The sequence below is a fragment of the Gymnoscopelus braueri genome, assembly GCF_963280865.1.
Source record: "Gymnoscopelus braueri genome assembly, chromosome: 17".
In the NCBI taxonomy this organism is placed as follows: domain Eukaryota; kingdom Metazoa; phylum Chordata; class Actinopteri; order Myctophiformes; family Myctophidae; genus Gymnoscopelus; species Gymnoscopelus braueri.
The window spans coordinates 31773533-31796675 of NC_137617.1; the positions used below are offsets into that span (position 1 = coordinate 31773533).

A 23143-nucleotide genomic window follows, 5' to 3' on the forward strand; every position below is an offset into this window, starting at 1 on the left:
TTGGGTTTATCCTTTTAGCATCCTTGTATTTAACTGTACCTCTGTGCTTTTTTTCTGCAAACTGTTCATAAAGTATTCAATCAATCAATCAATCAATGACATTTAGCAACCACAGTTTTTTCTCTTTTCTTTTTTCCCCCATCTTTTACAAATTTGTCGATTACCATCTCAGTAGCATATCGGTTATGATGAGTAGGCTCTGAAACATTTTGGGCCTAGTCTATGCCATCTTAGCAGAAGCATGCTGTCAGAACAATTACACAATATCTGGGTCTAGAGTTTAGGTCACAAGCCTGATTCAACTATCTCCATTTCACAATTTGTGGCTGATGACAAGCCTCCAGGCAGTATATTGTTGTGTTGCAGAGGTCACAAATAACATAACATATAGAGTTTAGTCTGCCTTGTTCAATGGTGACCTCTTGCTAGTTACCTGGCTACCTAGGGGCGGCCGTGGCTTAGTGGGTAGAGAATAAGTAGCCTTGCCGAGCACAGGAACTTGCCCCCAAAACAACCCTTGATGCTCAGAGCCAAGCAGGGAGGCATCGGTCCCATTCGTTATGATCCGGCCAGGGAATTGAACCTCAGGGCGGACACTCTAACCACAAGGCCACTGAGCTGGTCAGTGGGTGGAGAGAGAGAGAGAGAGACGTCTGGTAATCAGAAGGTCACCGGTTCGACATGTCGATGCGGGCACTCATCATGACCATCTGAGCAGCAATCAGCTGGTTGAAGCTGAAATTGAATTTCCTCCCGCGGTATCAACAAAGGTCTCCCCCTTCCCTTCCCTTCCCCTCCCTTCCTACCATATCATTAACCCATTAAAACCGGGAACGCATCTCTGTCATTTTAGATTTCTTTAGCTATTGAAAAATGTTATAAAATAACAATCTAAAATGACAGTATGCGTTCCCGGATTGAATGGTTTAATGGATTTCAAGAAAATACATAAAACAGAATGCACAGTATAAGATCACATGCCAGCACAAATGGATACGGTAACATGTCCCTTTCAGCCTGAAGTGGGGATCAATACAAATGTGTCCCTTTTTAACCACTTAAACCCCATACGGTTGAGCGGAGTCCCTCAGGGCTCAATGCTAGTGTATTTTCTGTTTCCGCTCTACATTCAATATCTTCGCTGAAGACAGCAGGTCGACAAGCTTGTCGATCTGTTATTTCTGCGAAGGTTTTCCCTCAGAATACGGATCCTGGGGTTTAAGTGGTTAATGTGGGAATTTCAGGCTACAAACAGTTCTCCCACCGTTAAGAGAAAATGAAGAGAAGCCAATTCACCATCATCATCACATGATGGAGCATAAATGAAGCTAATGATGAATAGCTTCCTATTCTAAGGTGCGATGGGGCATGATACATGTTTTTTTTTATCAGATAACTAATGCTGGGGGATACGTCTACTGTAGGCAGTGGTTGTAAAAGTACTCAAATGTTTTACTTAAGTAAAACTATCAATACTGTAATGTAAAAACACTCTGTAACAAGTAAAAAATCTGGTACATTTACTTGAGTAAAAGTACAAAAGTATTGGTATCAAAATGTACTTAAGGTACCAAAAGTAGAAAGTACTCAGAATGTCCCTATTTATAAGTCTTCAAATGTATTAATTATATAAAATTATTTTGAAAATACCAGATCTACAAGCTGACAATTGTCAGCTTGTCAGCTTAGTCAGCTTGAATTGGTTGAAGTGGTTAATGTATGTTTTGTAATAATAATCAAAATCTATAAAGTAACTAGTAACTACAAGTTTTCAAATAATTGTAGTGGAGTAAAAGTGCAATATTTGCCTCCGAGATGTATCATGTTGTGGAGTAGAAGTAAAGGTACTGAAAACTGGAAATGCTCCAGTAAAGTAAAAAATACCTCAAAATTGTACTTGAGTAAATGTACAGTACTTGAGTACTGAGTACAGTACTCGAGTAAATGTACTTAGTTACTTTACACCACTGACAGAAGGTGTGTATTACTAATACCTCATTTGAGAGAGAAATGAGACAAGAAAATAATCAGGAGAGGATGAGGGCGGGAAAAAAAACAGTATTAGACCACAACAGTGCCTGCTGATTCTCATTACCGCTACCAGCTACTGTATACCAATTCCCTTCAGACGGGCAAGCACCCAATCACACACAGAGAGATCGCTCAGATTAAGTTGCTCCCTCACACACACACACACACACACACACACACACACACACACACACACACACACACACACACACACACACACACACACACACACACACACACACACACACACACACACACACACACACACACATCTCAGGGCAACTTCTTTGTCATACAATCATATCATCCTAGTTAAAAACACTGGAACACCCGTGCCTACAGACATGCATTTTTTTGTTTTTATATTATTTTGGGTCTTTCACCACATCTGATCAAAGATCCCAATCAGAACATGCGAGCGCAGTGCCAGGGCATGTTGAGGCAGGGCAGAGTGAGCACACATTCTGTACAGCACCCGAGGGTGCACAAATAAACAGGTGACTCTGTGATGAATGCTACATTCATGCTACTACTGTCTGAGCGATGGCTTGGTATTTAGCAGCGAGAGAAATGAATAGGCCTGAATGAGGATGAGTGCCAGTCTGACTATGCAGCAAGCCCGGAGGTAGTAATAAAAGGCCTGTTATGATGGATTAGGTGACACTGTCTCACACTCACACACCCACACACGCACACGCACGTGCACACACGCACGTGCACACATGCACGTGCACACACGCACACACACACACGCACACACACACACACACACACACACACACACACACACACACACACACACACACACACACACACACACACACACACACACACACACGCACACACACACAACTTAACTCCTTCAGTAAATTCCTCAAGCAATCCCAGACAGGCTATCCCATCTGTCAGGGGAAGAAGATGGCAAGGATTAACGTGCAGTCGTGTGCGTGTGTGTGTGTGTGTGTGTGTGTGTGTGTGTGTGTGTGTGTGTGTGTGTGTGTGTGTGTGTGTGTGTGTGTGTGTGTGTGTGTGTGTGTGTGTGTGTGTGTGTGTGTAGGAAAACTTAACCACTTAAACCCCAGCATCCATATTGTGGGGGGGGGGGGCAGATCTATAAGCTCGCAACGCGAAGCTTGTGGATCGTCTATTTTCAGCGAAGATATTCAATGTAGAGCGAAAACAGAGAATGCACAAGTACAGAGCCCTGGGGGACTCCAGTCAACCAAGTATAGGGTTCAAGTGGGTTAAAAGCCTGGAACCCAGCCGTCTGGCTTGTAGAACACAAGACCGATTAGCCCAGTTGTAGCCTGTTAGCTAATTGGTCTAACTTGTGTGACCTACTGCCACTGATTCAAAAGTACAGTGGTTCGTGCCAAGGGCCCCCAAATTGATATATATTTGGCTGCGGAGGGTGTACAAGCAGGCGTACAAGCTTGCATATCTGCTATTTTTGAATAGCCAACGAATACATGGTTTAAGTGGTTAAAATGATTGTGATGCTGCTACATTTTGCTGGGGACCCCCTGGAACCCCACCAAGGACCCATGGGGGTCCCCGGACCCCAGTTTTGAGAACCAATGGTCTAAAGGCCTGTCCACACCAATGCAACCATTATCCCCAACGGCAGTTGCAGGGAGTCGCATTGGTGTGGACTGGCCTTAGAACTGTTTTGTTGCAAGGAGTTGCGACTAGTTGCATTGGTGTGGTCTGGCCTTGACAGAGGTCTATAAGTGCATGGGGGAATAGACCAAACGTATGCTTAGTTGAGTCATACTGAGTTATACTAAATACCTGATCTACAAGCTCACAATGAGTCACAGCGTGACACGTTGTGAGCTTGTAGATCTGCTATGTGCGGCGTGGTGCGGTGGAGATACAGTATGATGCACAAATTCCGATACTCAGAGTCAGACACGGTTATACAGTCGCTTCCTCGTACTTCCACACTCACACACACACACAGGGTGGAAAGATTACATTCAAAATGTAGAGTTATAAATGACTAATTACCTGGATGTAATCCTAATCAGTAACTGGATAAATAGTGATTGACTGCCTGGCTACTTTCAATAATCTTTGGAATGCTTCATTTAATAGGATATTATATATTTGTTGAGTAATCTAAAGCACTGAAAGTAATCTGATTACAATACTTGCTAGGTTACTTATCATAATTACATGCAGGTAATTAGTAATCTGTTACCAATTACATTACCAATGTAATCTTCCCAACCTTGCTCACGCACACACGCACGCCATACACAATATTATACCTACAGACAGTCTCACCCACAAACACACATAATCTCTTCTTACCCCTTCAGTGCTACAGGCTAACTGCTCTCACCCTACACTACAGGGTATAGGCCAGATGGGTCACGTATCCCTGATTTGAGGTAAAGGAATGAAGGCAAAAAATAAAGGGCGGTTTCAAAGAACAGCCAGCTGCTGATAATAGGAAATAGGAGTTTGCATGACCTTTACCTTTGGCGTTGAGAAGAGAATGCAAGAGTTAAAAGCACAGGTCAGGTGATGATGAAATGAGGTTTTGCCTCTTTTGACTATTTTAAAAACACTATAGGAATGTTCTAATAATAAGCACAAATCTGCATGAAAAATTTATATCGAGTAATAGTAAAATTAGAATATGATTGAAAATGTACTTATTCTTTTTCTCAATCCACTGCATTGCATTTCCTCAAGCTGAATCACATATTGGACTGAACTTAAGTGAATTTAGGATCAAGAAATAAAATAAACTGGATTCTGCATTCACTTCACTTGCAGCCAGCAGTGGTGTAAAGTAACAAAGTATTTAAACTTTGCCTATTTGAAAATAGCCAATCTACAAGCTCACAACAAGTTTCGATGTGACGTGTTTTTTTTAATACATTTAAACATATAATAACTTGTGAAACGGGATATTCTTCAAAATTAGTACTTTTACTTTATATAGTATATTTTGATGCCAATACTTTTGTACTTTTACTCAAGTTCATTTTGATTACCGGACTATACATTGCAGTATTGATACTTTTACTTTTAAAAATCTGAGTACTTTTTCCACCACTGGCAGCCAGTCTGATCTCTTTCCTCCGGGTGTCTGTCTGCCCTCACTGACATGTAAGGCACACATCATTTGCTTAGCCCTACTTGATATAAATTCAAATATGATATTCTGTTGCCTCTGCTGTCCATCTGTCCATTGAGAAGTAGCCAAAGGGCTCTGTATTTACCGTGACAGAATGAGGGGCGGGCCACCGGGTCAAGATGAAAGCAAGCATGTGTGACAACAAAAGACATTGTGATAATAATAAAGACCTTTGAAGATCCAGCCTATAATGGTGTTCCTTTAGGGAGGGGGCAAACCACACCCACTACAGGCCTGTCGCGCTGTGTGTGTGTGTGTGTGTGTGTGTGTGTGTGTGTGTGTGTGTGAGTGTGTGAGTGTGAGTGTGTGTGTGTGTGTGTGTGTGTGTGTGTGTGTGTGTGTGTGTGTGTGTGTGTGTGTGTGTGTGTGTGTGTGTGTGTGTGTGTGTGTGTGCGCGTGTGCGTGTGTGTGTGTAAGGGGGCAGGGAACTTAGGGCAAAACTGCTTCATAAGCCAAGCTGTCACTTAAATACAATGTCACAAGAGAAGGGGGTTGCCAGGTGTACCCTGGCCTAAACAGTCAAATCCTGACTGTTTATTTTTACAAGTTAAATAAGCAGTATTTTCATTTCACGTTGTGGAGTGTTGGTAGATACTTATGCACTCTGCACCTCACTTGGCGAGAGATGGAGACGGAGATGGAGTAAAAGGGAGGGGTCTGATAAGTCCACCTTAATTGACTGAAGCCAAACCTTAGGTCAGCAGATGGTCAATCACATAGAACCCATCTCAGCTCCCTGTCCATCAGCCAGCCTCAGTGCCCCTCATCCCCCCAGGCCCCCACCTCCTCCAAACTAGTTTGAACAACTCTTCTAGGCCAGTAGTGGTTCTTCTCAAAGTGGGGTCCGGGGACCCCCAAGAGTCCTTGAGAGGGTTCCAGGGGGTCCCCAGCTAAATGTTTGAAAGTTAGGAACCAAATGGAACCTTGCAGGTCTTTCGATGAATTGAGTACAAAGGACCCCAATGGAAACAAGCCATAGTGCTTTCTTGGGTTTAAAATCCTCTAAACACATTCCCTGCCAGAGGGTTTATTTTATTTTACTTCCCCCAGTGCCAGTGTTTAAATTGTTTTTACACAGGAGCCGAGATACAGGATTTTAAAGTAATAAGTTAACCAAGGAGTGAATGGAGCTAGAAATCTTTGGATCGTGATATCTCTGGTTCTGTGTGGATAAATTGAATTTGAAAAACGGTTATACTCGTGGATGGATTTTTTTGGCAGTAAACGGGTGTATTTTTCATCCACGGTTATACTCGTGATTGGCAGGTAAAGTGTTAACAGACCTTGTTTTGAACTGTGCTTCCCTGTGCTTCCCTTTATAAACTGTTAATAAAGTATTCAATCAATCAATCAAACTCTGACGGTGTACAAATAGATTATTAATTAATGGGATTTTGTTTAATTGTTTTTAATTGATGAAAATACTTTTTTCGTTTAAACTTTTTTAAATGTTTTAATACATTTTTTTTATTTATTTATTTTTTACGTAGGAAAAAGAGATATTTACTCGCGACCCATAACAATTGGTCCGCGACTCAAACATGCGTCCCGACCCACTGTTTGGGAAACTACAGTGTTCCTCCATCTGGCCCCGTACTCAACAATCTACTGTCCCACGCACCGTGTCCCCTCCGGCCAAGCCCCACACCCTGCTAGGGCCAGCTGACCGGCCGCCCCCGGCCCCCCGCCGTCAATACTTTGTGTTGTTCCATTAACAAGCTAGTTGCTCTCTGACCCCCCCTAACCCCCTCCACCCCCAGCACTACCCGTTCTGTGTTAAGGTTCAGTCAGTAAACAGTCTGGAGGCTTATAGCCCAACACCACCAAAACAGCTTAGAGACACCTGACTCCTTTCAGAGGGTAACACTCGGCACTAAGTTGCTGGTTTGATTATGTTTGTTGTCAATAACCCCTCCTAGATTCATCGTGCAAGCACTTCCAGTGTTTGTAGTTTTGAGAAAAAGGATGGGGGGGAATTTTTTTTGCAATATGACTATTATGAAAATTGCAAATATACTATTGTTATAAAAACAAAACAATCAAACAAACAACAGCAACAACAAAAACCAGCCACTGAACAAATCAATCAACCAACCAACTCATCAACGTTTATTGATGTGTGGCCACACAGTTATTTTGTAACTGGGTGACAGCGTGGGTCATGATGACAGAGCATGACAGCTAGCCAGCTGGAGCATCTGCTGTGCTGCTGATTCTGACAAGAGGGTGACAAACGTCTACACACCATCGACCATGTCCAAAAGGACCTTTGTTGTTTAATGATGTTGAAAACATGTTTATGTTCTTATAAGTGACAGAAGGGCTTGGGCCTGGGGGGCTTGTATACTGATGCCTCTAATAATGTGCATGGGTCCATGACAAATTGTTTGTAAGGCTTAAGGTCTAAATACATCCTGAAACACATCCATATTCCATACTTCCATACCAAGAAAGAAACAATAACACTTCTTCAGTGCTCAGCAGCAGTTATCGTCAGTACGGACTGTAAGAAGGAGTTTATCCTGACAGCCAGAGATTTGTTCCCAGCGCCTGCCACCAAGGTCGCAGCAGCTACTGTATGATGATGAAAGCTCAGAGCAGATAACGCCACAAAGGGAGGCTTCAACTTCAGACCCTGCAGCTTGGACTTAAACTCTCCCCGCGTCTGGATAAAGCAGAACCCTATCATTAGCAGCAATACCGCAGTGAGTGAGCGAGCTTGTCGACTGGCGGAAATCTCTGCAGATAAGAAACTCTGCAAGGAAAAGAAAGCTTCTAAACCCAGTAACCCACACAGCGCATGGCATGTAGACCATAGGGTCTGTGTTTAAAAGATTAGCTGATGTTGCACAGCAACTTGAACCCACTTTGTTTCAAATTGCCCCCAACCTCACTGCTGCAGGAGTGAGAGGTAGTGGTCGGTGGCTGAACCTGAACGTTTGTTTTTCATAAAGATACCTGGTATGGTTCAGAGGAATGACAACATCACTGGGGGCTGCGGCTACGGCTCATCTGAGCTTTTTTTCCTTTGTTTGTTTGTACTTTTTCCACTGTATCAACAAAAATTGCACAATTATTATGCTACATTTGCACAAACACTCACACAACATAGGAATTTAATTATGCACACCTTTAGAAAGAAAAACTTGTGCACAAAGTGTGCACAAATGCATGTGCTCACACGCACATGCATGCACACACACACACACACACACACACACACACACACACACACACACACACACACACACACACACACACACACACACACACACAAACAAACACATAAAAAGCAGTAATCAAGGGCATCTGTAAGGCCCACAAATAAACAGAATCGGTAGACAACACATCAAACTGATCATATATCTATCACTCTATTAGGTCATACTCACTTGTCTTGTTGCACTTGACTTTGGAGAGCATCTTGTGTGCCAGGAGAAGATCTCCATTTTTCACTGCCACCAGCAGATCTTGTTCTTTCCCCATTACTACAGCCGTGACCACACACACACCCACCCCCACACACACACACACACACACACACACACACACACACACACACACACACACACACACACACACACACACACACACACACACACCCACACACCCACACACACACGTGTGCTACTTATAGCGGTCAGCCACAAAACCAATGTTTCTATCCTTTCACTTCTCCTTCACACAATGGGTCCGGCTGTACTGAGAAAGTGTTTTCCATAGACGTGCCCTGCGTGGTACTCGGGTTTCTAGAAAAACACCCAGATCCTTCCTTGCTGGGAGACAGAGCCGAGTTAATGGAGGTTGGAGGGTGCAGACAAACATCTACATGTGTCTTTCAGTTGACATCCTAGTACCAAGGGCAACTTGTGAGCTATCACGTCACGATCCTAGGAATACATTATACCGCTGGGTTCAGCAGCTGGGGAGGAGGAATGTGAGGTAAACAGTTCCAGGCTGCGGTCTTCCCTTGTTGTTGGAGCTTGGTCCCATTTCCTGATATAGGGTCCTCCATGCATGGAAGTCCTGGTCGTTGGACGCTGAAAACTTCTTAAGTTCGAGAAGGCCCGGTTGAGGTTTAGTCGAGTTCATTCATTTCACTAATAGTCTCAGTGGAAGTGGATGGTGCAGCTGCCCGATCCGACATCACAGAGAGAATGAAAAAGCAAGAGAGACAGAGAGAGAAGAAGATAGAGGAGAGAGGGATAGAGAGATGTCACACATGAATACTTTTATTACCACACAAAACACTAATTTCCCATGGCTGTGACAGACATTGGCATGTAGGCTATTATTCTATGTCTGTATAATTTTGGGCTTTTGAAATATAAGCCCTCTAGGCCTCTAACACCCTTTTCCACAATCATAAACCCCCTGTTAATTCCCCCACGTCACAAGATGACTGCTAGCTAAGTCTTGAAATTGAGTTATGCATTCATAACAGCAAAGCAACACAGACTTTCTTGCATGTAAGGGATTACGGGTGTCCCTTTAAAATGGACCCAACCTTTGTTTGCTTGCCTTGACGCAGGAAACCCAGCCAGTAAGGAATGTGAACTGTATCTGTGGATTTTTCCATGCAGGAATAAGGTGTTAGCCTGTGCACGCCATTCCCTTAACTTTAAGGAAGCATCTTTTCAGGCAGAGGGCTTTCTGGCATTCAGCCAGTTCGAGTCTTCTTTGGAAAAAAACACAGCGTGGGTTCCTTATTTGTCCTACCAAAAGGCAAACTGAGGCAGTGCTGACCACAGCTTCACAACCAAGCTGCCTGAAGCATCTATCACTTTGGACGAGTTCAGAAATGGCACTTATGGGAGACAAAATAACCAAGGAACATGTCACAAGGGGGGTGGGGGGGGGTCTGTTTAAGACAGTTAGTTAGTCAGACAGACAGACAGACAGACAGACAGACAGACAGACAGACAGACAGACAGACAGACAGACACTGGCACAGTGTTGCATTCTACATTCTCTAAAAGTCAGCAGTTAATCACTTAGGCCCTATCTTATACTTTAAGTTTGGCTATTCGAAAACTGATAATAAGGGACCTTGTACAGTACATCTGCTATTTTTAAAATATGTATAGGACATAAAAAAATGTCTTTCTAAAAATGTTTTCTACATTAAAAAATTTAGAAAAATGTAGAAATATTTTGCTTATAATGACATGCCCAAAACTCCCATTTGAGTAAGAAATAATTGAAGCAAAGAATATCGTTTTTTGGAATTAACAGTCAAATTAATTGTAATTTTAGGCCAGCCAGGGACAAAACCAAAAAGCAATCTCTTTCCAAATGAGGGATGTTTACAATAGATAGACTAATTCAGCTATGGGTTAATATTTTTCCCATTCTGTCTTATTTGCTTGAGTTTTGAATGCTATACTTTGCATGCAAAAACAAACAACTGCCTTGTTGGCTGGCCAAGCTATTCCTCCTTAACACATTATTATGAAGCAGTGTAGCCTTGGAGCAGATGCCAATGCAAGTATTTGCACTGACACATGATCTAAAACTAGACAGGCACCTTGCCAGGGAGTAAACAACTGCATAGCCAAAATGACACATGCCAAATTTGGTGTCAGATATATTGCCCGAGAATTTACTTGTTAACCTGAATCTGTCTCTCTTATAGTCCGTGGCAATAGCCAACTGGGCAGGGGTTTAGTTTGGATTTTCGTGCCATTGGTCTTACTCTTAAGTGTAAAAAAAAAAACTTGAATAATCCCTCCTAGAATCAGTGCCACATTTCCCACACTAATAGGTAAATACATGTTAATAGATTAGTGACTTGTACAGTGCAATGTAAACACAGTGGTATACAGTAGGTCGATCTCAAAAGTTGTAAATCACTTTCAATTCCATACGGGCACTGGTCTGGTCTCTGAGTTTAAACCATGGATATAGGTTCAACTGTAATCAGTTACGCACCCGGCACTGAATCAAAGTCATTGGTTTGCTATTAGATTCATCCAAAAACCATTCTGCCCCGTCTGCCTTTACTGTCAAAGCTACCACCAGACACACACACAGCCTATCTATCCCAGTAGTTCCCAAACTTTTTTAGCTCGAGACCCAAAATAGAAACTGAATGTCTCCCCGAGACCCAAACTAGTGAAAATAGCCTATCGTCGACGCGTTGTGAGCTTGGAGATCGGCTATTTTCACTACTACTTTAAAGTTATTTCTTCAAATGTATAGACTTTCTTAGATTTTTTTTTTCAATGAAAATGTTTTTAATTGTTTTTAATAAATGAACATTTATAGATTTTATTTTAGGGATTTGTTTGGTTTAAAAAAAACAAATCTTTTGAAATAATAATTAAAAACCAAATAGGAAATTTCACTCACGACCATTTGTCCGTGAGTGACCCACAAATGGGTCCCGACTCCCGAGCCACTGTTTGGGAAACAGTGGTCTATGTCCCATTTACAGTTTAGGATAAGTAGCCTACTTATCTACAAAGAATAATAAATGAGGTCCAGTGAGTCTCACCTGTTGTGGACAATGTGAGCAAGGCGTTGACAGATGCATGTGCTGCTGCAATACAAGTTGAGCAGCACTCACACACGTTACTCCGAAGATCCTGTGCTCGGTAGTCAAATAGCATGGGAAAGTCACAGCTCACAATTTTCATATACTGTATTTAAAAAAGTAAGTGTATTGTTAATGTGGCTGATAATACGAAAACATCCTCTCGATTCCTTCGTTGTGCTGTAAATGAGACACCCCAGTTTGACAGCTCAAGTGCGCGAAAAGGCTCCTCCTTCACCAATCCCAGGCAGTCATCAAAACACTGGCTCAACTAAATGGTTAATTAATTAAGTAATGCAAGGTTCAACAAACAGAAAACAGATGTCACACTCATCAAATTACTGCGGACGATAAATAATTCACGGAGAAATTAAGTGATGAAAGCAGTGTGTGCGGTGATAAGTTTCAAATGCCTGTTGTTGTGGTTGTCTGTGGAACATAAAACAATAGTGCTTTGATGACATCTACTGGTAGAGAATTGCAAATGATATTTTTATTAGTTGATTAAAAATATGTGTGCATGTAGCCTAGATTGACAAGATTTATAACTTTTTCTCATAATAATTGTAATTTCCCCTAAATCTTCACTGAAACATATTTTCCTCGCATGTTAATAAGGCAATACTATACTGTCTAAAGAAAGAACTGACTCTGATCGGTCTGAGAAATATATATCATGGGACACCTTGCTATAACCACATTTTGCAATCTGTATGTGATTAAAATATGATATATGACAATAGAGTTTAAAGGTCTGAAGATTAAGGTGCAAGAACATAAATAATATATACATAAGTCAGTGATGTAAATGAATGGGCTTGGTGTGTTTACAAAATCAGATACACTTATGCTAAACCACTCTTTATTGATGGTGAAAAACTAAATGTTAGTCTTACATTCAGGGGTTAGGTTCACACATTTAGTGGGATTTTTTCACGTGGACCTTCACCAACTCAGGCCTACTGAAAGCCCTTTCACAGATGGAACATTTGTAGGGCTTCTCTCCTGTATGGGTCATCTGGTGTCTTTTTAGAATCCCACCACTTTTAAAATATTTGTCACAGGTGTTACATTTATATGGTTTCTCCCCTGTGTGCATTCTCATGTGGGCTGTGAGGTAATAAGACTGAACAAACCCCTTCCCACATTCCTGGCACGTAAATGGTCTCTCCCCAGTATGATAACGCACATGTATTTTCAGCTCTGATGTTGACCGGAAACTCTTACCGCATTCCTTGCATGAATAAGGCCTTTCCTGCGTGTGTGTCAAATCATGTCTTGTCAATGAGCTGGAACTTCTGAACAGTTTACCACAGTGTGAGCATGGATATCGCACTCCGGCATGTATTTTAGCCACATGGAGGTCTAAGCTTCTTTTGAGTGCATAGGCTTTACCGCAATGTTCACAAGAGAAACATTTCTCCTGTGTGCTGCTGTGACAACACAGCCTGTGAATCCTCAAGGCTGCGTTGGACTTGCAGCCCTTTCCACAATCCCAGCAAAGGTACGGGGCCTCCTTCGTGTGAGTCCTGTCATGTAGTTTCAGTGCTGATGCATAACTGAATGCTTTTGGACACTTCGGGCATTGGAATGGTAGGTCACCTGTGTGAACCCTCTCGTGTCTGATCAGGCCTCTGAGGTCTGTGTAACTACGCTCGCAAAATGAGCAGGGGAACGGACCGCTGAAGTCATGTGCATCCACATAGTGTTGGTTGAGGCCTTTGAAATCACTGAAAGTCTCATCACACTTGGTGCATGAACGTGGCTTGTGCCTCAGATTGTGGGTTTGAAAGCGTGCCATGTCTGGGAATGATCTATTACATTCTGCACAGTAAAGTGGATTATCCCTAACTTTGCATTTCCTAAGCAGCCTCCTGAACTCTTTAAGAGCCTCAGCCTGTCTATGATCGTTGGTCTTTGCGTTACATGCAGTTATGTGCCTCCTCAAATCATTGAACTTGAACTTTACCTCACAATAAGGACAGGGGTAGCAATGCGATCTCATGTGACATTTCATGCTCCCAGTTACTGCTGCTCCACAAAGGCTACACGATGTCAAGCCATTCATTTCGTTTAGCTTGGTGGTTCCTGGTATGTTAGGCTCTTGACGTGCACAGCTAATGCTCTCCTGTGATGAGGACTCAACAAGCTCATTGCCAGTTGGAGCTTTGCTTGCTCTAAACAATGTGTCGGTCATCTGTTGGTCTTCGTTGTCAAAATTCACAGAGGAGCCCTTGCATCCTTCTGAATGCCTCTTCAAACTAGCGGTACACTTGTAAGCTTTATTACAAGCTCTGCAATGATGAGCGCGCTCCTCTGAGTGGGTCTCCATATGTTTGAACATAAGGGATGGATAAGCAAAGGTTTTGCTACAGAGTTTACATTCATGAGGTCTCTTGCTAGTTTTTCCATGAGGAGTCCTGGCAGTGACCTCAGGTTCCTCTCCTTCAGCTGGGTTTTCCTTGTGTGCAGTGACATCATCATCATCATCATTTTTGTTCTCAAGCAGTGATGGATTCAGTTCTTTTGTATCTGTCAACTGGCCAGTGTGGCCGAGTGGCCGCGGGTCCTTCTGCTCCATGGTTGGAGGAACTCCCTCCTCAGAAATACACTCCCCCTGTCGCTGACTCATCCGACATGCTTTTTCATGAGTCCTCAACCTTTGTGCACTTTTGAAAATACTGTCACAATTGCTGCACTGATAGAGCCCAATGACAGGGTCAATAACTTCACCCTGGCTCAGGTTTGGGATTTTCCCCTCGGCCGTCTTGGGTATCTTCTCAACCTGTAGCACTGCGATCTGGCAAACATTTAACTCATGTCTTTTCAAGTCATACTGGTACTGAAATAGTTTCTTACACTGTGGGCACTGGAACGGTCTCTCCCCCGTGTGGGTCCTCTGGTGCCGCCGCATATCCGAGGCTCGGCTGTACGTCTTTCCACATGTAGGGCAAGTCTTGCTTATTGATGAGTCTTGGGGACTGCTTTTGGACTGCTCATTCTCAGATGTTACCATTAATATCGCTTTCATATTCAGACCTCTATTTTGCCTGACTGGCCGTGGGGACGCTGCAATTATTGGCTCGAGCCTCAGCACTTGCACAGTTGGTGTATACAGTATGGGAGATAGGATCACATTAGATGTCACAATGTTTTTCATTTGCCCACTGTTAATGACATCACTTCCTTTTTGTGTGCACTTTTCCTCCTGAACGGAGCTTGATCCACAGCTATTGGAATAATTGTTGAAAGCCGTTATGTCCGCTTCTCTAGTTTCCATCACTCTGGGCACACTTTCAGCAGAAGCCTTGTTCTCTGTGAGCCCTATCCCCTCTGCAGTTATTTCAACATTATAACCAACTTGAACCTCAACAGCACAAGAGTCTGATTCCACATTATCACTGTTCAAAGACCCAAAATGTTGAATGGTGCAAGCCAATTGTTCTTCTACTGCCTCATCACTAATAAGAGAGGACTGATTCTCAAAATTCTTGGGTACTGTGTGTCTTTCTTCTTCTTTTTCTTCAGTTCCTGCGACTACTGACTCTTTTTCCAGCGCTGCAGATTCAACTATAAATTCTTTGCTGAACGAGTCCATGAAATCAGTCAATACATTTGCTTTTAATACCGTCTCTTCATGTGCAGTCGAGACAGTTTCCATAGGGGGGAGACTGAGAGCTGTACAGATACTCTCACCAGCAGTCAGATTCTCTAAAGAAAAATCAAAAGACCAAGAATTAATAATAGAGTAGTCAGTTTCCAGAAGGCTTGCACCACAGTGTGAATTTGGAGCTTCACCACACCCACACACACACACACACACACACACACACACACAAACACACACACACACACACACACACACACACACACACACACATTCTCTCTCTCCAATCAGTTAATATCATATCAATGCGCTCCCCAAAACCATCTTGTCATGAACTTCTAAAATATAATTCATAAGCATAGCTGATCAAAGATCAGATACAATTAGCTTAGCCATTTCAAATGTTAATATATTTACCATTGTCATCGAGTTGACAGAGGTCTTTTTGATAAGCTAGAAGAGATTTAAGTTCCTGAGCTTGTGACAAGGACTCCATGCATTCCTCCAGAACAGAAGGAACTTCGTTTAGCATACACGTAACCTGGAAAGAGTGCAAAGACATTATCCACATAAAAAAAACCTGGCATCCCTATTTTGGCCATGTCATTTTTGTGAGAACTTCACTCATTTTCTTTTTTTCCCTTTTACTTAGTGAAAATAGCAGATCTACAAGCTCACAATGCATTGCATTTTGACGTTCTGTGAACTTGTTGATGATCGTTCGTTAAGACGAAGTACAAGGGCTTAAGGGGTTAATTTCAGTACTATACATCTGTTTAGTGAAAACCCTCTTAATTGTATTATGAACTGCTCTTGTACTACCTGTTGACAATTTGGGACAGTAAGCAACTTCTCAAGCTGGGACAGGAATTTCCACACAAGCATCTGAATGGCTTCATTATACTTGGGTCCAAATTTCACTGGAAAAACATCCTGAAAATGAGCATTTGATCCATGTCAACTGTGGTCTTCATTTGAAAATGTAAGTAAACATACATGTTTAAGTTACAAAGACAGACACACTAACCCGGAAGAACTGCTGCCTCTCATCCTGGTCTTTAATTAACATTTGAATAAGCCCCAAAATGTCTGATCCGTACAATCCATGCTCTGTATCATTTGTCTGAAACATATTGCATTTCACAAGTCTGTTAGGCCCTGTACCCATTTCATGTTAGTACTCATTAAGTATCAGTAACATGGTAAAACACACCTCTGCATTCCATAATGAAGTGAGTGTCTGCAATCTGTCCAAATGTGGCTGAATTATTTGTGGGTCTATCGTTGGCTCTTGGTAACACAACTCAAGGATCAGCTGAAACCAAAGAAAGTGAAATGAGAAAATAAATAATTTCACATTTTCAAGTGCTGACACACTTACCTCCTGTGCCTCAAGTGATTCTGTGCATAGATTGCAAAAGTGCTGGGAAATATGGGGATATGACCAATGTTTATGGACGATATGATCTGTACACATGTGTGATGATAGTGTCACGTTTTCTCTAAACTTCCTTAATTACACAATTCAACAGTGTGGTTGGAAGCTGCATTTATTTATTTACAGAAATCAGACTTCTGAGCGGCACAGGGCAGGTTACACAAATAGCAACAGAGAGACAGAGAGATTCTTTTAATTATTTTCAATCACATCATTGAAAGATACAAGTAAAATCCTATTTTAAATATCTCCAATTGTTATTGATAATTAAGTTATTGATATAAATGTAAAATCTGACAATTAAATATACTGTCCACTGCCCAGCCGCAGACAGTAATACTTATATTTTGAAATACTATTCCATAGTCCATTCTTTCTCACAAAGTACCTGTGTGCGAAGGCCAAGACTTAGCAAGGTCCTCTGTCTATGGTTAAGTAGTTCAGGAACAATCTCAGTCATGAGTGTAACAAAGTCATCCAGCAGCCCATATTTGGCGACAAGTCTGTGCTGGACAGTGTGCCACATTGCTGCCGACACCAGCCGCAGTGGTGGCACCAGGAGACGCAGACAGGGAAGAGAGAGGGGGGGATCTGGGAAAACACAAGCATTGATGCTTTAACATCATTCTAGGAGATTTTTTATTTTTTTATTTAATAATGCATAATAGATTTCAATGGGATGTGGATAACAACTTATAACTGATGTCTATAACCTACACATTCAATTCAATTCAATTCAATTTTATTAAAGTGTCAAATCACAACAAGTTGTCTCAAGACACTTAACATCTTGAGACAACATAATATATGTACTATATCTTCATTATAGTAGATTATAGACAGTTACGCAGTGGTGGAAAAAGTACTCAGATTTACTTAAATTTTAAAGTAAAAGTAATCATTATGCAGATTTTAAAATATCCTAAGTATATAGGGATAAAGTGGTTAATGCATGTTTTGTACTAACAATAAAAATCTAAAAAGTAACTAGTAAATAAGGGTTTCAAATAATTGTAGTGGAGTAAAAAGTACAATATGATATGAAGAGAGAAGATTGATGGAGAGGAGGTAGCGATGGACACGTTTGGGGCATCACTAGCATGCATCATGCCTGCGCCCTGCGCTAATCATTATGCAAAATGATACAACTTACACATGCATTGAGAAACTAAACAAAACCTAAATACCATATACGATGCTATTTCTATTAAACAAACAATGTATTACAACAATAGCTGGCAATTCACCATTGTAACTTTAAACAACAAACTATCCGCCATCATTGCTTTCAGCAGAACGTAGCCTGCTGCAGTTTTTCAGAGGTTATGAAACGACGCCATATGGCGCTTATAACGTCACTTGACAGCCAGTGAGTAACACAACAACAACTGTACACAATGACGCACACGTTTGTTACCTTTATGCCCAGTAATATGTTGCATATTTTCAACTTCAAATGTGTTCTGTCACGAGTAATAAGAATAATAATATACGATGCTATTATTGCAGCTTTCAAGCCAAGCATCGCTGTACTGATCAGTGTTGCCAGGTTCTGCGAGAGAATAAGCAACCAGGTCTATGAAAACAAGCCCAGATGAAGCGAGCCTTTCGCCCTTTAAACATTTAGACAAAAGACATTTAGAAAAATGTGGAATATTTTTTCCCTGGCATAAAATATTTTCAGATGGAGGTCCAGACAAATATATTAATTTGGGGGTCCTTGACTTGAAAATGTTTGAGAAACACTGTTTAAACAACAATAGGCGACTACATTTTTGAAACAATAAGCCTAAAAACCACAACCCGCAACTACCAATATTTACAAGCAACTTTACAGAAAAACAAGCCCAAAGTCACTTATAATAAAAAGACATGGCAACACTGCTGACGGTGACGGATACTTTCGGACATATTTTGAGGTAGCACAGGAAGGAAGTGCAGAGTGCACGCGGCGGAAGAAGAACTGTCAAAAGAAAACCCATAGCTCGGAGGGATTGTCACGTTGTGATTGGCTAGTTGGTTGTCAGGCAACCGCTGAAGCGAGGACAAGACAAACGTCCATTCCATAATCATAATACCAAATTGGACAATGTAAATTCATATTTATATTTTAATTGGTGATTTCAGACAATTACACCCAGCATACACACAGTTGGCTTTTTAATGGATGTTGGCAGTGGTGTAAAGTGACTAAGTAAATGTATGTACTGTCCAATTTTGAGGTATTTTTTAGCTGGGACTTGGGATCCTCACGTTGCCAACAAGCAACTAGCCAATCACAGCACACTCGTCCCTCCGGCCTATATGATGTTAAAGTTGTAAATATGCTTAGTGGGCAGTAGCGTCCACACAGAGACCACCTGGGTGGGCAGCAGCAAAAATCAATTAAAACTCAGTTTACTCAGCAAATTAAGATGCAGAGTAAATAGCATGAGGACCCCTAACGCCCACCACACCCTCAGGTTTGTTTATTTGTCGCATTTGAAGCCGAAGAAGGCTTTTCTTTGCGTGTTCTTTTACAATTGGATACCATTACCTGAATCATCTAAGCTTACATCTCCCTGGTATATCTTCTCCACTGGTCACTGCTGTGGTCAGTCTGTCATTCAATCAGTCTCACGGCCAACCTTCTTCTCCACACACACACACACCAGCTGTCTCTAGCTGTTCTGCTGAGTTTGTTGTCCATTATTATTATTATTACTACTATGTGTCATCTACAGCTGAGGAGGACGTTGCTTTTTGCAGCGTGGGTGGCGTTCTACGTGTTCTTTCTCTTCTCCATGAGAAGAATGTGGACGGGCAAGTATGTTCGCAGCCCCCTGGCTCGGTCACTCTTCCTCAACATGATGAGCGAGAGCGACGCGGCGGCTCTGGAGGAAACACAAGAGGTAACCTTAGTATTCTTCAATAGATAAGGATAAGCACATGGTGGTGGGAAAAGTACTCACATTTTTTTTCTTCCTCAATACTGGAATGTAGAAATACTGTGTTAAAATTTACTTGAGTAAAAGTACACAAGTATTGGCATCAGAATTTACCAAAAGTAGCAAATACTCATTGTGCAGAATGTCCCATTTTACAAGTTTTCAAATGTATAAATGTTTTAAAAATCTTGCGTAGATCGGCTATTTTCAAATGGCCGAAATATATATATATATATATAGGGCTGAAGTGGTTAATGTATGTTTTGTGATAATAATCTAAATCTGCTAATAATCTACATCTGCTAAGTAACTAGTAACTAAAGCTGTCAAATAATTGTAGTGGAGTTAATGTACAATATTTACCTCTGAGATGTAGTGGAGTAGAAGTATAATGTATTGAAAATTGGAAATATTCCAGTTAAGTAAAAGTACCTCAAAATGTTACTTAAGCACAGTACTTGAGTAAATGTACTTAGTTACTCTACACCACTGCAAGAGGTAACCTTAGTATTCTTCAATAAATAAGCAGTCAAACTCTGAGAGTGACACATGTAACCAAATGGATACGCAAGTGTCACATTCGGTTACAGTTGTACACAGTATAAATGGGATAAATTAACACAGAGGATTTTAACTGTGTAATGTAGGATTTGAGAATGCATTTATGGTGGAAACTATTATGCCTCTGAGTCTGGCCTAAACGTCATCAGTCTTAAGTATTCCTCTTTACTAATGCAAGTTTTTACTTGAAACTTTACCTAGATTAATATAGATTATTTTTGTGTTGGCAAAATATACAATCCAACATCAATTCTAAGTGCAACAACACATTTACACTGTTGCCCTTGAGTGCTGCGGTCAGATCTAACATTACCCTTACTGTATACATTGTCTAGCATGGCTTAGCACAATTACAAAAAAAGTTAGCATGCAAGAAACACTAGATGTATAGCTCAAATGAGCTGGGTGAAGCATAAACATGTAATGCTATATTTCCCTCTCTCCTCTCCTCTCCACTTCCTAGTGGTACCGATGTACTCCTGATCAACTGGGAGAGTCGGTACAGCCACTGTTCGTTCAGAGTCACCTGGATTCTGATACCCAGGCATTTCTCAGGCGGAGTGTAGAGAAGTCCACCTGGTTGTTTACTCAGCTCTATCACTCTTTTATATCGACCGCCCTCGGCCCTCTGGTCTCACGCACGTCCATCAATGGGTACAGTTACGCAGATTACATACTTCATACTTTCCAAATTATGCCTCCCCCACAATATAACCCAAGGTGACACGGTCTTCTATTTATGTCAGGTTTCTAGGCCGTGGTTCTATGTTCGTATTCTCTGCGGATCAGTTCCAGCGACTTCTTAGAATCACCCCAGACTGGAAGGCAGAGAGGCTTCTGGACCTGGGGGCTGGGGACGGAGGTGTCACAGGTGTGATGGGAGCCCATTTTAGAGAGGTCTATGCTACTGAGGTGTCCCCGCCCATGAAATGGCATCTCCAGAGAAGGAATTACAAGTGAGTACTCTGCTTGGTTCTCAGAGAATAACTGAACTTTTTGACAGTGATGAATAGCAGAATTGTAGGCTAACCTTAACCAGAGCTCATACTCATACATACCCTTGGCACTAGTATTTGGGGGCAGAATAAAAACAACTCACTAGTCTCTCCTCTCGCCATTTCAGACTGTTGGGCATTGATGAGTGGCAGCACATGGGCTTCCAGTATGATCTGATCAGCTGTCTGAATCTTTTGGACCGCTGTGAGGATCCATTGGCCCTCCTTAGGATCATCCGAAGTTCCCTTGTTCCTGGCACAGGACGAGTCATCCTGGCCGCTGTACTGCCCTTCCAGCCTTACGTGGAGATAGGTCAGTCAGCACTCATTCAGTCATCTGGACTGTAATTGTCCTAATAATGTATTCTCTACATTTTTTACCAGTCATATTATTGTGTATGGAACTGTTTAGTACTCGACTAGTATATTCACATCTGCAAAGTAAATTCCTGAGTGTTCATTTAACTCTTGAAAGTGAACAAATGGAACCAACTGGACTCTTATTGGTTAAATTACCTTTTTTTTGTACAATGTTTTTACCGTGTAGGGACACAAAGAATGGGTCATGAAAATATGTAATGAATTGTGACCAGAATATGCCATTTGTGTGTTTGCTTGCAGGTGGGAAATGGGAGCGTCCAAAAGAGCGCCTTGCAGTGAAGGGGAAGACATGGGAGGAGCAAGTGACCAGTCTGTCCAATGAGGTGTTCCGAGGGGTTGGGTTTGAAGTGGAGGCTGTGACCCGATTGCCATACCTCTGTGAAGGGGACATGTATAAAGATTACTATGTACTTGATGATGCAGTATTTGTTCTCAAAGCTTTAGAGGACTGACAAGGCTGGTTGTTCACGACAAGAGCACATCTGGCTGCATTATTTAGATATTGCATAGATTCTACATGAAGTGAGCTGAGCACAGGCGTTACACCAAATGTTGTTTGTGTTTGGTCGCTGCTCCTGAAAGGCTCTGTGCAATTTTAAGTAATTCCACTCTCCATTGAACAGTGTATGGATGTAAAATGTACTGGTGAATCAGGTCTGAACTTAGCTCAGGTAGCGCCTACATTTACCAGCCACCATTATATGACAGTGATACCTCTCGTTTTCTAAGCAAAAAAAAGATTTTGAATGACGGTTAGTCATGAAATGCCACAAATGCAAAACTCTAAGGATCCAATCTTCTAATCTAAGACATATCACTGTGGACTGTGGAGTGATCAAGTGTCTGTTCTGTATTATCTGTAAAGTGTTTTTGTCAAGTGTTCAATTTTGGTGGTTTAGTTCATTCCTTCAGCTTAGCTACTGTACTAAAGAAGCTCATTTGTACAAGTTTGTATCATTTGTGTGCCTATGCCACTTTCATCCATCTCAACTGGACTTTCATGTGACCAACTCTTAATACTTTATCAATGAGGATATAAAACATTTGTTATTTTATGTGATCATTTGGGATGTTATTGTACAAATTTGGTTTATTTAAAAAAAAAGTGCCACATTTAATGTCATGTTTTTATTGAAAGGTACAAGAATAAACAAACAAAAAAAAATTGCGCGGTGGTTGTTTCATGGGGTTTTATTAAAGATGACGTGTAACCAGTTGAAAGGATCTATAAGGATGCTTGTCTACCGGTATTTGAATCCCCATCAGCTGGAGGAGTTGCCTGAATGCCTGGAGCTCAAGTTTTGATCATGACGGCCCCGCCTCTGACAGGCGGCTGTTGTAGTGTTGCCATGTCCACTTATTATAAGCGACCGTGGGCTTCTTTTTATGGAAAGTTGCTTGAAAATATTGGTTGGTTGCGTTTTTTTTAGGCTTGTTTCTAAAGTTCTTTCTTTCTTTCCTTTATTTATTCAGGGGAGCCCACTGAGAGCAAGCTCTCTTTTTCAGGGACGCCCTGA

At 41.6% G+C, this 23143-nt stretch overlaps 3 protein-coding genes across 6 annotated transcripts in view; 1 reads left to right on the forward strand and 2 right to left on the reverse strand.

Moving 5' to 3' along the window:
• The window catches only part of LOC308104130 (caskin-2-like), a 69079-nt gene extending 57175 nt beyond the window's left edge, over nt 1-11904 (reverse strand). For both annotated transcript variants that reach the window (XM_080454443.1, XM_080454442.1), the window contains exons 1-2: nt 11679-11904; nt 8575-9313 (exon numbers count right to left, since the gene is read on the reverse strand). In XM_080454443.1, the coding sequence (XP_080310569.1) occupies nt 8575-8668 (94 nt within the window). In that variant the 5' untranslated portion in view covers nt 8669-9313; nt 11679-11904. The remainder of the gene's footprint in view (nt 1-8574; nt 9314-11678) is intronic.
• A 479-nt stretch (nt 11905-12383) lies between these two features.
• On the reverse strand, nt 12384-19394 carry LOC308105367 (uncharacterized protein). Of its 2 annotated transcripts, none has more exons than XM_080456044.1 (7): nt 19299-19394; nt 17151-17353; nt 16538-16639; nt 16352-16447; nt 16147-16257; nt 15742-15865; nt 12384-15428 (listed from the first exon to the last, which is right to left on the reverse strand). In XM_080456044.1, the coding sequence occupies exons 2-7, from the start codon at nt 17286-17288 to the stop codon at nt 12637-12639; spliced, it is 3363 nt and encodes a 1120-aa protein (XP_080312170.1). In that variant the 5' UTR covers nt 17289-17353; nt 19299-19394; the 3' UTR covers nt 12384-12636. The 2 variants fall into 2 exon arrangements, with proteins under 2 accessions (XP_080312170.1, XP_080312169.1); XM_080456043.1 differs by lacking the exon at nt 19299-19394 and adding an exon at nt 18180-18295.
• Nucleotides 19085-22772, forward strand: mettl9 (methyltransferase 9, His-X-His N1-histidine). 2 transcript variants are annotated; one of them, XM_080456046.1, is made up of 6 exons: nt 19085-19224; nt 19486-19653; nt 20714-20904; nt 20997-21206; nt 21374-21558; nt 21867-22772. In XM_080456046.1, the coding sequence occupies exons 2-6, from the start codon at nt 19546-19548 to the stop codon at nt 22076-22078; spliced, it is 906 nt and encodes a 301-aa protein (XP_080312172.1). In that variant the 5' UTR covers nt 19085-19224; nt 19486-19545; the 3' UTR covers nt 22079-22772. The 2 variants fall into 2 exon arrangements, with proteins under 2 accessions (XP_080312172.1, XP_080312171.1); XM_080456045.1 differs by having other exon boundaries at nt 19091-19653.
• Nucleotides 22773-23143: the final 371 nt, after the last annotated feature.

Excerpts from the sequence above, each read along its gene's own strand:
- mettl9 (XM_080456045.1), top strand. The coding sequence starts at position 19,471 with ATGTGTCATCTACAGCTGAGGAGGACGTTGCTTTTTGCAGCGTGGGTG. Across the intron at positions 19,654-20,713 it reads CTCTGGAGGAAACACAAGAG|TGGTACCGATGTACTCCTGA; the intron begins GTAACCTTAGTA and ends TCCACTTCCTAG. Across the intron at positions 21,559-21,866 it reads CCAGCCTTACGTGGAGATAG|GTGGGAAATGGGAGCGTCCA; the intron begins GTCAGTCAGCAC and ends GTTTGCTTGCAG.
- LOC308105367 (XM_080456043.1), bottom strand. The coding sequence starts at position 18,204 with ATGCAACATATTACTGGGCATAAAG. Across the intron at positions 17,354-18,179 it reads ACATATTACTGGGCATAAAG|ATCCCCCCCTCTCTCTTCCC; the intron begins GTAACAAACGTG and ends GTGTTTTCCCAG. Across the intron at positions 16,258-16,351 it reads AGAGGCAGCAGTTCTTCCGG|GATGTTTTTCCAGTGAAATT; the intron begins GTTAGTGTGTCT and ends GCTCATTTTCAG.